This window comes from Suricata suricatta, chromosome 8 (genome assembly GCF_006229205.1).
Source record: "Suricata suricatta isolate VVHF042 chromosome 8, meerkat_22Aug2017_6uvM2_HiC, whole genome shotgun sequence".
Taxonomy (NCBI): Eukaryota; Metazoa; Chordata; class Mammalia; order Carnivora; family Herpestidae; genus Suricata; species Suricata suricatta.
Window position 1 is genome coordinate 93,148,078 of NC_043707.1, and position 13,778 is coordinate 93,161,855.

The 13,778-nt window shown below is 42.2% G+C and overlaps 1 protein-coding gene across 1 annotated transcript in view; it reads right to left on the reverse strand.

Annotated features, from left to right (window-relative positions):
• The window catches only part of NFIA (nuclear factor I A), a 362,772-nt gene that overhangs the window by 93,857 nt on the left and 255,137 nt on the right, over positions 1 to 13,778 (reverse strand). Inside the window, exons 6-7 of the mRNA XM_029946438.1 lie at positions 10,325 to 10,442; positions 4,060 to 4,187 (exon numbers count right to left, since the gene is read on the reverse strand). Of these exons, the coding sequence (XP_029802298.1) occupies positions 4,060 to 4,187; positions 10,325 to 10,442 (246 nt within the window). The remainder of the gene's footprint in view (positions 1 to 4,059; positions 4,188 to 10,324; positions 10,443 to 13,778) is intronic.

The following is a 13,778-nucleotide window of genomic DNA, read 5'->3' on the forward strand; positions in this document are numbered from 1 at the left end:
TTTATTATGTTTTTAATTTTAATACAAACCCAGGACATGAGACCTTAAATGAGAAGCATAGGCATTATGGTAAAAAGGTTACTGAGCATAGAAGACAAAACTTAAACTCTGAACTTAGATTTAGGTTGAAATTTAGATTCTGGGTCCACAGGTTTGCTATCTGTGTGGCCCTAGGCAAGTCACTTATTCATTCATTCATTTTGAGGGAGAGTGCAAGTGCATGCACACAACCTGGGGAGGGGCAAAAGAGAAGAGAGAGAATCCCAAGCAGGCTCCATGCTTTCAGTGAGGAGCCCGATGCGGGACTCAATTTCAGGAACTGTGAGATCATGATCTGAACCGAAATCAAGAGACGAACGCTCAACTGACTGAGCCACCCAGGTGCCCCCACTTATCCTTTTAATTGTTTTCATCTCTACAGAGGCAAGATCATTGTATCTTGCATAATTTAGGGTAATTAAATTTAAAAAACCTGGTATACAGTAGGTACTCAAGCGATCATAACTAAATTTTTACCATATATACAAAAGTACCATACACAGTGTCTGATCCCAAGTAGGCGCCTGCCTGTTTCCTTCCTATTTATGTGCATTATCAGTTTCTCTGCAATTTTTCATTTGTACAGACAAACAAGAGTTGATGGTATGTGAGTTTTTGCTTGATAGAATTTCCTAGGACTCATTTCATCAGTGCATGATTAGCTTCAAAGCTTCGAATCTAACCCAGTTTTGAGATAACTGGGAAATGAAACTAAGAGGAGGGAACAAACATAGCATTGTAAGAGAAGCAAAAGTCAGCTTGAGGTTGTCTGATGTTCTTAAACTAACATCATCTTTCATCTCCTATGCCCTCCTTCCCAGATAATAAGAGCTGTGCACTAAAAGTGCCGAGATAAACTAATGGGGAACAGGATACTACAAAAGACATTTGAAAGAGTCCATGTAATTTACTGCATGTCTGGTTTGTTTTACTTTCCAGAGCCTTCCTGTTGCTCAAGGAAGTTCGTCTCCTCTGGCAACCTTCGGCCCTCCTTTGGCCGGGAGTTCTAAAAAAGCATTTGAGGGTAGGTAAACAGATGCAAAGCTCTCTGAGTGAGGAGTAAGGACAGGCTTTGCTTCCCGTGTCACATCTGAGGCAAAGAGAAAGTATCCTTAGTATTTGTCTTAGAGAATTATTCCCAACATAGGCAACCAAGAGGTTGCTGGTGCATTCAGACAGACATAACTCCCAACATGTTCTGAAGGTAATTTACATGAGTGAACCACTAAAAGCCTCCTACTCAATGAATTGCACCCCTGGGGAAAAGCTATGCAGGCCCGGATCAGTGTGGGAACAACATAAGGGTGTTCTCTGTGCCAAAAAGGGGATTGGGCTAGATGGAAAATCCCCAAAAAGGACCATCTGGCAGCATAAATTATCCATTTAAAATGGCTGGTGTGAGTTAATGACACCAAAGTCACCACGAACATGTACAACATCCTTCGGTTGAGTTTTAATGTCCCCTCAGGCCCTGTTTCAATTATGACTTTCTATGCTGAATATGGCCACATGTACATGTATCTGCTGTCCCCCTCCCCACTCCCCAACACATATTACCATGAAACTGCAGTTTTCTGTAATGAAAGAGGGATCGAGAATGGAGCATCAATCCAAGAGTCCAAGAGTATGTCTAATTGTGGGGGATCACAAACAATCCGGCCATTAAACTTCCATTATTTAATAACTGCAAAGGATATAGGCATTCAGATGTTAAAATGTATAATCATTTAAATCATAAGGTGCAAAGAGGAATAGAATTACCCTGAAAAAATAAGAGCCACTAGGTCAAAGTACCCTATATTTAACGTACCCCTTCCAACCCCAGTATGCTCCCCCCAAATCTACTTACGGACCCAGAGAACAGGCTCACAGTGGGGAGCTTCCTGTATCAACACAGCAAAGCAGCTCCAATACGTACAAAACCGCATTATTACAACACTCAAGCACAATGTACCAGACCCATCTAGTTTGACTCTGATTGCCACTGAAGCAGGTAAACTGGCTAGGACTCTAATTAGCCTTTTAAAAAGGGTTCAAAGAAGTTGTCCATCTTTTAATTTTTTAATAGCACATAAACTTTTCATTGGCACTATCCTGAGGTCTTGCTGATGGTGCTGTTAGTGGCAACGAGCAGTCAGCAGTCAGCATTTTCATTCAGGCCTGGGTTTTCTTTCTTTCTTTTTTTTTTTTTCTTTTTTGAGAGAGAGAGCATGTGTGAGTGGGGGAGAGGAGCAGAGGGAGAAAAAATATTAAGCAGGCTCCCTGCTTGGCGCAGAGCCCAATGTGGGGCTCCATCCCTCATCCCTAGGATCATGACCTAAGCCAAAATTAAGAGTCAGATGTTCAACAGACTGAGATACCAGGCGCCCCAGCCTGGGCTAATTTCTTAGCCACTGTCAGTGAACCGGCATGAAGCTGGGCCTTTGTAGAAGGTGCACCACACTTTGAATGCTGTTGGCAATAATGAGAAATAATGAGAAATTGGAGGCTAACATCCCCAACTTCCTACTTGCCATATCACCATGCAATGATCTCCTTAAGTGGGTTTCCCATCCCCAAACGTGAACTCCTTGAAAGCAAAAAGCCATAGGCTTCCCATTCACCCTGGAGTTCCCAGAGCCAGCCCAGGTCTCACCCACAGAAAGCTCCCTATGAGGATGGCTGACTGAGTGAGTGAGGCGACTAGGTAGAAGCAGGGCCAAGGGAAATTTCTGCATTTTATCAAGGGAGTGAGATAAAGGACTCATCCAGTGGGGCCTGAGGTCTTGTTCTGTCTTGTTTTGTTTTTAGTTATCATACAATAAAACTGAGGTGGTGGTAGAAGGTGTCCATTTCTGTGAATATAAACACACGTATAGATTCCTGTACCGACACAATCAGGACACAGGGCTGTTCCATCATCCCCAAATCTCCCTAGTACTATTCCCTCTGAGGATTGCTTTTTAATATGCCAGGGAGGAGAGAAAGGAGTTAAGATCTAAAGACAGAAGGGTGGGTTCAGAAATCTCCTTGGTGCTTGTCTGTTCTTGCAAGGAATCACTCTGTGTCATGGGGGGGTGGGGGGGGCGGAGAACGATCAGAAAGCATTTTGTTTTAAGCTTACTCTGTGCTACATTTAATTCTTAGATGGGTTATGTATGTCACCTTATTTAATTCTCTGAATTGAGCTATTATTATTAACTGAATAACTGAAACAGCTATTATTATTGACCAATTAAAGAAATGGGGACATTTGTGCTCAGAGAGGTTAGGTCATTTGCCCATAATCCCACAGCCAGCAGGAGCAAGAGCCTGGATTACATTCGGCCTATCTATTCCAAAGCGCACACTCTATCCTCTTTATCCATTTGACTTTGCAGATTGAGGAAGGCAACGGAGAAGATTCTCTTTTCTTCATGTGGAGGTTAGACACTGATTAAGGTTTCAAAAAGCTCCTGCTATCCAAATTATTTACATTCATCTCAAACTCCAGAGCCAAGACTAGACTATCCTGGGAGGTCAGATTAGCAGTCATCATTTGCTTATTTCACTAGAGATGAACATAAAGATAGTTGCTCCCTTTAAATAGAAAAACAATCATGATGATAGCCAAAACTAGGAAAAACTATTTAAACATCTCCTCCTTTTATAAAAATCTAAGTATAAATTGCAGCACAGGGAACCCAGTCTCCTGGTCCAGCTGAAAAAGTTGACAGATTTTTATTTAAGATTATTCCAAGACAATCCAAAAGTCAATCCCCAAAAGCACTTGGCATAAAAACAAAAGCGAAGGCAAATGCATATGGGATTGTAGTGCAGGTAAAAATATGGAAGTGTCAAAAACCACACGCCCATCTTACAGCCTTTCATTTTGGTTGAATTGCTGCTTTGCACGGCCACCCTTTCAAGAAAGTCGGAGCCAGAGACAAGCAAGCGTCTGCGTTGACCAAGTCGACTGCTTGGAGGCTGCTCCCTCCGCTGCACGACGCCCAGCATGGCCGCCATGTGCATCGCAGGCCTGAGCGCGCCCAGCCCCCTTACCTGGCTCCACTTCATGCCACCCGCTCGACTGACTGCCACTTCCCGGGGAGCGCCCTTGGCCAGTGTAGAATGGCTCTTCACCAGGACTGTCCATTTCATCCTCCACGGACTTGAGGCGCTTTGTGGAGCTGAAATAACAAACCGGTACATGTTTAAAAGCCTTCCAAACCACCTCTCTTGGACACTACATCTCTGGCTGAAAGAAAGCCAAAGGAGGAAGCAATTGGGCAACTCGGTGGAGTTCTAGGACTTTCTCCAGGCTCAGGTTCAGTTGAGTGAGTCACTGGAGGTGGAACAAAGTCGTGGGTCTGTGTTGTTCCAAGTGTCTGCGTTTCATTTTTATTGTCCCTCAAGATGCTGCTGCCACACCCTGTCCCCTTCTCCTCTGAGGAACTAACTGGCGGCTGGCGCCTGCTCAGGTCTCCACTGGGAAGTGTCTGTAGGAAGACCACATGTCGTGTCTCCTCAGGCAGCAGCTGGCCCCTAGCCATCAGCAATGTCCCTGGACACTAATCAATCCCTCCGGCACCCCAGAAAGGATAAAAATCAGGGTTGACAGCCCTTTGAGAAAAGCTTGGATTGCTTTTGGGTTTTTTTCCCTGTGTTTTCTCATCTTCCACTTGGATCTAGTCATTCAAAAACTATTTGCTGTGCAGCTACAATAGTCCAGCTTCTGATGTAGATGCTAGAGATAATACAGTGAACAAATTAGATAAAAATAGGGGTAGGGAGTGCAGTTTCCTCTGAGAATCAGGGACATGAACAAAAGAGCAGCCCAATCCTTTTTATGCCCTCCCTCTTTTTATGCCTATACAGAGGGTCCCAAAATGAAGTTCTGGATTTTTTATTTTTGGAAAGGTATGGTGGAGAAATTTCCAGGATATATCTCATTTCTTCTAGTTGAAGGACTGGCAAGTTGAGGCTTCAGGAGTGAAAAGACAGTGAAATGCCATGTTGTTAATACGTTCTAATTGTCTTAATTGATCATATCACTAACATACGACCAGAATGAATAGATTTCATCCCTAGTGGGAGTGTCCACTGAGAAATCTCTTCCTCATGTGTCAGGGTACAGAACTTTTAATATGTTTTCATTTATCAAACACGTGCCATGTCCCTTCTCTGTACTAGGGGTCGTGCTAAATGCTGGGATATAGAGATGCATCAGACATGGTCCCTGTCTCATGGAGTTCATGGTTTAGTGGATGGAGACGGAGAAGTAAATAAAATTGTGCAAAAGAGAGATACAGGTATTATGAAGCAAGCACATATACGACACAGTGGGTTCTTTGATGTAAGAAGCGAATAATGATATGTTTGGAAGGTTGGGAAAAGCTTCCTGAAGGAGACAGTTCCTGAGTTGTAAGAGTGAGTCAAGGAGACGTGGTATGCTCACATCACACAGGTTGTTGGATATTCTGAACATCACTCCCAGGAGGGAGGTGTGTATCAGACAGAAGCCACATCACGGGTAAGGTGTGACACAGAGAACTGCCAGGCGTTTGGCCTGGCTGATGTCAAGGAAGGGCCATAGTGAAGGAAGTGGGGTGGAGGTTACAGAAGAAATGACCTATCTGGATTTTATCCTACAAGCAATGGAGGGTCCCTGGAAAAGTTTAGACATGGAGTGACATTAGAATCGATTTCAAAAAGGTCACTCTGGTAGTTTTGCAGATGATGGCTTTGGAAAAGCAAAGGAAAAGGAGATGTAACCTACAGGCAGGGAGGTAGTTAAGAGGCTATTGCAACAATCTGAAGAAAAAAGGGTGGAGGAACCAATTCAAGGCAAGAGATTCTAACTGTGAAAGTTGGCACTCCAGTATTCTTCACTTTTAAGTTCTAGTCTCATTAAAGCCAGATCCCGGGAAAGAAACATATCTGTAGCATGCTAGCTTAGCACCCCAAGGAAAAACCTTTCATAGCTTATTTTATGTTCTTTGCATGGCTTTCCTTAACGTTCAATGAAAAATAGCAACTTTTCTATATTTTATGCGAAACTACATCTAACGGAATTTTTAAAAATTCTTTAAATGTTTATTTATTTTTTGAGAGAGAGACAGACAGAGGATGAGTGGAGGAGGGGCAAAAAGAGAATCTGAAGCAGACTCCAGGCTCTGAGCTGTTTTGACAGCACAGAGCCTGACGTGGGGCTCGAACTCATGGAATGGGAGATCATGACATGAGCCGAAGTTGGATGCTTAACTGACTGAGCCACCCAGGTGCCCCTAAACATTTTTTAAAGAAGAAAGTACACAAAAAATTACTCCAAATACATAAGCCAGAAGAAAAATATGGACACTTTGAATTAGTTTCTATTGTTTCCTTTTATCAGAAATGCATGTCATATAATATAGCGTTTCCCCTTTTTGCCTTGGCAACCAGGAATCTCAGAATTAAACTCTTCGTTAAGGTTCCTGATATCACAATCTCTCCTATCTTTCCATATGGTCTCTGGCCTCTCTTTCTATATTTAATAGTACTTGCTATATTTAAAAATTGAAAACTGCTTGAAATCATCCTAGAAGTTGGTAGAATACAAGTTAAAAAGAAAATACATGTTTCCCTTATGCTTCCTGGCTAATAAAAGGCAAGAGCTATATGTTCTGATGTGACTGTGAGATCTGTAGGGAAAGGGCTTTCTTTCTTTTCTTTTCTCCTTCTTCTTTCTTTAAATCTCTCCTGCCTACCACAGTGTTTGGCTAACAGCAGATGTTCAAAAAACTGCTGAACTGGACTACTGACTGAGAAACAGCCACATGAGTACTTGTGACAGGCCTTTGCCAAGTGTTATGGTCCAGTGAGGGCCAATGCACAAGGCCAACTCTACTCACTCCCCATTATTCTTTCGTTATTAATATTTTTCTGAGTTTCTGAAGCTTCTGATTTCTTTGGTATCCTTTAATAAAAACACACATACCCTGTGCAGGTATTAAATGCTAAAGGTGGAAGTCTGTACTTATTCGCTCCCATCTTCGTCTGAAAGCAAGGACTCTTCAGAGGTCTGATACAGGACAAATGTCTGCAGGGTAGAGGAAGAGGGTGGAGGGGAAAAAAGGATCCAGGAGTGAAGAAAGTCGGCAGCGGCAGGATGCACAAGTGGAAGGCTTCCAAGACAAAGTTTACTGACTTCACAAACTTGACAGCTGGTTTATCTTGATGAAGTTCTTTGGGATAAAAAAACGTATTTTATCCCAATTTTTACACAACCCCTTCTATGATTTTGGAGATGTTTACTATGAAGGGGTCAGAGCTACAGTTAATGCCTCTCAATCTCCTTTATTATTTTTTTAAATTTAGAAATGAATCAGTCATTGATTTTGGTTTCTTGCTCTTGACTTTTGAATACACTGATTCTATTCTCCCAGAAACATCTGAGGAAAATAAGAAAGTACCAGTAAGATCTCTACATAAGAGGGAAGAGAAACACTCTTTTGAGGAGTGACGCACCATCTCTTCCTGTGTGTAATTTGTTGTGTTCCTAGCAATTCCACCTAGAAATTAAAGTAAAGCTATTACCTTCATTCCAAATATTTGTTTAATTCCTACTTTATGCAAAGCCTAGAAGCCTTACCCTGTACTCATAAAACTGCAAAATGCCTCTTTCCTGTATGTTCTTAGTACCCTAAAGTGAAAATTTCCAATTTGTCAGTCTCTACCATTAGCTCCAGAAGCTCCTATTACTTGTCTCTATATCCACAGTGCCTAGGACAGTATCCTGTTATTTAATAAGTGCTGCGGAATCACATACTGTCCTCTATGGGATTTAACAGTCTGGATGGGGAGGCGGGACCTGTACAGATTTCAGAAGATGGTAATAAAATTTAAGGTAGCAAACACTAAGTATCCAAGAAAAACAGGGACACTAGATATTCCTTTTTGGAGGGCTTGATGTTCTATCATTCCTTACTGAAAGAGTGAGCCCCATTCCTAAGAGGATCCAATGGGAAAATATAATGTTTTGAATTGATTAATTAATTATTTTGAGAGAGAGAGAGTGAGAGAGAGAGCAAGCACAAGTGAAGGAGAGGGGCAGAGGGAGAGAAAAAGAGAATCCTAGGTAGGTTACACACACAGTGCAGAGGTCAATGTGGGACTTGACCCCATGACCCTGGGGATCATGACCTAAGCCAAAATCAAGAGTTGGATACTCAACTGACGGAGCCACCCAGGTGCCCCTAGAATATCAAGTTTTTGAAGTTCTGGCACACCTGAATTTGAATATAGACTCTGCCATGTACTAGGTTGTGACCTTGGGCCAGTAACTTCACTTCTCTGGGCTGTGGGTTGATCCACTGCTAAATGGCAACACTGTCTATATTGTAAAATTATTGTGAAGCTTAAATCATATCAGGGATGTAAAACATCTAATACAGTGTCTGCTACAGAGCAGGTGACCAATTAATATTGGCACAGCATGAACAAATATTGATTGGTTGATGAACTTTTCTATATGTAAATCTGAGGTGTTCTTCTGGGCACATTTTCCAACCTGTACACAGATAATTCTGCTGAGTCTATATATTTAGAGAATAATTTTTAAAAATATCATCCTAGGAGAGCCTAATGAGAGTAAAACAAACATATTACCGAGTTATTAACTACTGCTGCTGCTTATAATTAGCTCCTTATCAGGGTTAGTTATTTGCAGAATATGAGAGTGACAGTAGCCTTTTAAATGACATTAAAAACCACGTTTCCACTTGGAGAATCACAACAGAAGGCAGTCAAACAGCTGGAGGAGTTCAAAGGATGGGGGTGAGAAGCACTGTTTGGGGTGTCCGTGGTACACGTGCAGCACACATATGAAAAGCAAACAGCCCATCAACTTTTAAATTAATCACTGCCACAGGTATTTACAAAGCGTTTTCATGTTGACTGAGTGCTGTTACACACAATGTCCCTTCCATCAGCAAACAGTCAAAATCCTCAAACTGTATTAACACCCGAATGTGTTCACACTCTCATTCTTTCATTATAAATGTGCTTTGGATTTCAAGCTTTCCCCCTTCCCCACCCAGAGGATCTGATACCAGAGTGAACTACGGGGAACATTTAAGCAACATGAACGATGAGGGGAGGATTCGGGGGTTATATTTAGGGAGTAACTGTTTCTTTAGCTGTCTTCGAGGCATTAGTAGTGACTAAGCTGAATCGTTTTCTCTTTTCTTTTGTTTTCTTTTTCTTTTCTCTTCTTTTTTTCCCCCTTCCTTCCTTCTTTCTTTCTTTTAAAGTAATGCTGGTTAAAATATATAAAGTCAAGGTAAGAAGGAATCTCTACCAAGGCAAATTCCTATAATCTGGCCATTGTTTTCAATTATAAAACTCTGGGGCTTGCTTTAAAAAAGAATATACCTTTGTGAAACATTTTTTTTTTCCTGCAAAGTACACAAACATTAAAGATCATTCTACACCATTCTTTTCTTTGCTGTCACAGTCCAGTGCTAAAGCCAATTTGTAAAAGAATACTGTGGGTTTAATGCCTAATCTCTTTCCTTCTCCTACCAGTTATCTAGAGACAACGGGGTCTTGCAAAACGCTTCGTTTGGATCTGGGCTTTGTGACCTCGAGGGGATCAAGAATCCTGGGCCCGTTATCTGGCTGTGCTCCCCCAGTCTTTTCTAAAGGTCAGTGCAACAGAATCTACACCGCAGCACCGCCGCCCTCCCCGTGCCAGAGGGCTGCATGCGTTTTTACAACCTCACACCTCGACATCAAGAAGGTTTCATGTCATGAGCAGCTCTGTAGCCTGGGTTTGGAGACCTGTGGGGGAAAAGCTATAATGTCTGCTGTGGGCACAGGGACTGGAACTGGTGTTGCCAGTGTCAACATTTTGCGAAACAAGTCCAAACATGTGCCCTTTCCCCCTGGTCAAGCGCTGTCCTTAATCTCCTGAGAGCACGCTGCGTTCATTCCGCATCCTTTCTCTATGCTTGCTGGAGTCTTCACCCCACCCAGAAACCGGTCCTTCTCCTTCCGGTCTTGCTAAGCCTAGCCAACATTTATAACTGAAGGCAAGTCTCACCTGTTTGGATAAAGCCTTCTTCAACTACTTTTAGCCTATGCCACACTATAAGTGTGTGTGTGTGTTTATTTCTGTATTTCTGCTGTATGTGAATTTGCTTTCTCTTCTCAGTGAGACTGAAAGTCTGATGGGGCTTAAAACACTTCCCTAGTATCTTCTACCAGCAAACACATGTTGCAAGTGCCTCTAGGCTCATGGTCAAAATCAAGGTGTGTAACTATGGGGAGCCACCAATCAAATTACCTGGTAGAGGACGTGCTGGGTAAAGACCTCCTCATTGCTCCTGGACTCATGCTGTAGTATGAAGAACTTTCCAAATCTGAGAGAGAAAAATTTGGGCCAGTTCCTGCAGCTATTGGTGCTAGAAAAAAAAAAAGTTATGTTCTGTGAATAAACGATTAATGAGGACATATATCAGCGTTGCATTTAACACCTTTTATTTCTGAATTTCTTTGATAAGCTTATCCAAAATCATCAGTAATGAACTCTGACCTCCAAAGAATGTTGACAATAAAAATCACCTACACCAGAAGGACTCTGTGTTATGTTGTACCTTTTATCTTTTCTCTTTTTGTAATAATGGTAAATTGAGACCAAGGCTGCAATGCTCCTGGATGTTTTTAACAAAAACGCCTCCATGTTTTGCTCTGAAACTGTTTTTGAATGACCGGCAAGAACATTCTCTGGGCTTTCCTAACTCTGTCTGACCTTGATAGCTTTCACTCATTAGTATTTTGGAATTAGTTCAGAACCACAAACTCAACTTTCTGGGTTCCCCATTGTCAATTTCCTGTGATGAAAGATGTGGGATTTCTCCCTCCTCTGAATCGCCATGGCTCCTACCCGCACTGTGACTTTAGTCGTCCCACCTCCTCATTTGAGGCGGGGTCCTCCAACCACGGTTTCGGGCTGCAGTTCTTTCTAATAATGTTTTACTGGAAGGTGATCACACCCATTTATTTACATATTGTCTCCGCTTCCACACTGTGATAGCAGAGACAGGCAGCCATGACAGACACCATATGGCTCACAAAGCAGAAAATATTTATATACAAGAATGTGCCGAGATCTGATTTAAGGGATTGTTAAGGATAGATTTGACGATAGGTGATTTTCAGAGCTGATCCTTGTGTGAGAGGTGAGCCTCTGTATTATTTATGGCCTGGAGCTTCCAAATCATCTTGTTTACAGTAGCAGCTTAGTAAATATTTTTGAATGAATAAATAACAATCTATCAATCTTAGAGAACAACTCTGTGCATAGTTAGTGGTGTAACTGTATTAGTACAAATATTCTCTTCTTTTGAAAGATTATGCAAAAGTGGGAGCAACAGATTCATGTATTACTGTATGAAGGCATTGATTTGAGAGCTAAGCCCAGGTAAGTGGATATATAAATAAATTAAATAAAGGCTAATATCCATAAGAAGAAAGGATAACTAGGAATATCATGAACCAAGGACTCTCATTGCCAAGACATGTAGATTAAAGACATATCCTCACCCTGAAACAACTCTAGAGGGAAGGCTGGCAGGTTAATTTCAATACAGGGGGATAAGTCGTTTGTTCGAGTTATTCCTTCATGGATATGGCCACAGAGAAGTGGGTATCCAACCCATCTGGGGAATAAGAGATTCTGGGGGCAAAAAGGGCCTCAGGAAACATGATGCCTGGGAAGACGTTACAAGTTAAAAGTAGGGACCACCCCACTGAGAGGGTCAGAGGCATGCTAGGTAGGGAGGACAGCATTTATAAAGGTAAGAGAACACAAAATGAATACTGGTTTTCTGATTACTTGGTGTGATGAAGTATACAGTACATGTGAAAAAGAGGAGAGGGTTAAGGTCAGGTTACAAAGGGCCTGGGAGGGTTCTTTAAGGAATGTGGGGGTAAGTCTAGCACATTCCCTGGTTTATACACTATCAAAGTACTTTATTACGCTCTACTAATTGGGGGCCATTGGGGTTACATTGCAAGCATCTAATATAATCCCTGACACCAGGAGGCAGTTAGTAAGCATTGGTCAAATGGAATTGGTTGCTGGTCAAAGGAGAACCAGCAGAGTGTGAGAATGCATCATCAGACTTGCCGTTATAACCTAGAAACATCAACCTGTTTAGAGGGTAGGTGTGGGGGATGGGGTGGCAGATGAAGAATATAATCAGTAAAACCACAGAGGCCAGTGGAGTCATTTAAAAAAGATAAGGTGGGGATAGGTCTAAACTCTAGGAATGAGAAGGAGGAGCCTAGTGTAAGTTATTTAGGAGTCAACATCAGGAAAGTGTGTTGACTTCTTCAGTGTAGCAATAATGGAAATGGAGGATTATGGGATGGGTTTCAGGATTACTGCTTGGGCCACTGGGTGAAACGTGGCACCACAACAGAACTCTGTAAGCGAGGAAAGGTAGGAAGGGATACAGTAATATCTAAGAATAAACACGTAGTTGTTGGGTTAATAGCAATGGCTAGACCTTAATCATAACTGTCTTTATATAGAAACAGTTACTGCTAAGATATGGAAAGCCCTAAAATTCACATATGCTTTTTGAAATTCAGACATATCTCTTAGCGACAGGCTGTAATGGAGGAAAGGCCTTTAGTTCAAAGCGAATGGTTGGACTTGACAATAAGTGTAAACAGAGTTCCAATGAGTAATTTTGCTCACCATTCCCTAATTTGCCTTTTATAGTAAATTTATTTGCATAGTTTCCCCTTTGATTCCATAATAGTTTATGTATGAAATGGGCCCTGGGGGGTGGGGATGAGATTACTCAAATACGTCACCCCTCATCTCTCTTAGTAGCCTGACACATAACAGGTACTTATTAATGTTTGTGTCTCCATGGAGCTTAAAGATTCACACGTCTCATTAACTACAGAAGAGGGATGAGGCTGATGGGTGTCGAGGGTCTGGATTTAGATTTTCTTTCGAAGTCCTGGGATGGGGTTCAGGCCCCACCGAACAGAGCAGGTACATCATGCCTGAGCACCAGCAATAGTGCCTGGGCCTCACTCCCAGTCTTGGAAGGAAAGATGAAGCGAGACATGAGCGAGAGGCCTGGCTGGGCTGAGAGAAGAAGTCTGGGGCCCTCTACCCAGCGGCGCTTACACTTAACATTCTGTTTGCCACATTCTACTCTAGAAAAAGGTCTTCCGCCTAGATTATCTTTTCAAAATGTCAAGGGAGCCAGAATAGGCGAAGAATGGAAAATACAGTGTAAATATAGTGTGCACACCTCTCAGAGAGATTAAAAAAAAAACCAAACCCACAGAAATGTTCCTTCACTTGCCCATATACTGACTTCCTGTTAAAGCACTTAGCACAGTGTGGGAGATCTAGGAAACGGCCTCAGGTGGACTGGCAGCCTTATGATGCTTCTCGAAGTGTCTACTGCAGTTATGGCGTCTAACTTCAGGGCCTGGCAAACTGGCTACGAGCGTCTGAAGTTTTATAACATCATTAGATTTATGAAATGAGAATGGGTTTCGCAACCTGGGTTACATAGTCCTAAGAAGGCACCAACCCAAACTCTGCATTTTTCAGACCAGTCTTGCATGGAAACATCCCCCAGGAGTGTCTGTGTGCATATGTCCCACATGAAGGCCAGCGGATTGGAATGCGATCTGATTCAGTGGTACTGTGACAGTTAAAGAGAAAGCCTCACACCTGTGGGTAGGGCTTACTGTCCAGCGTCCCT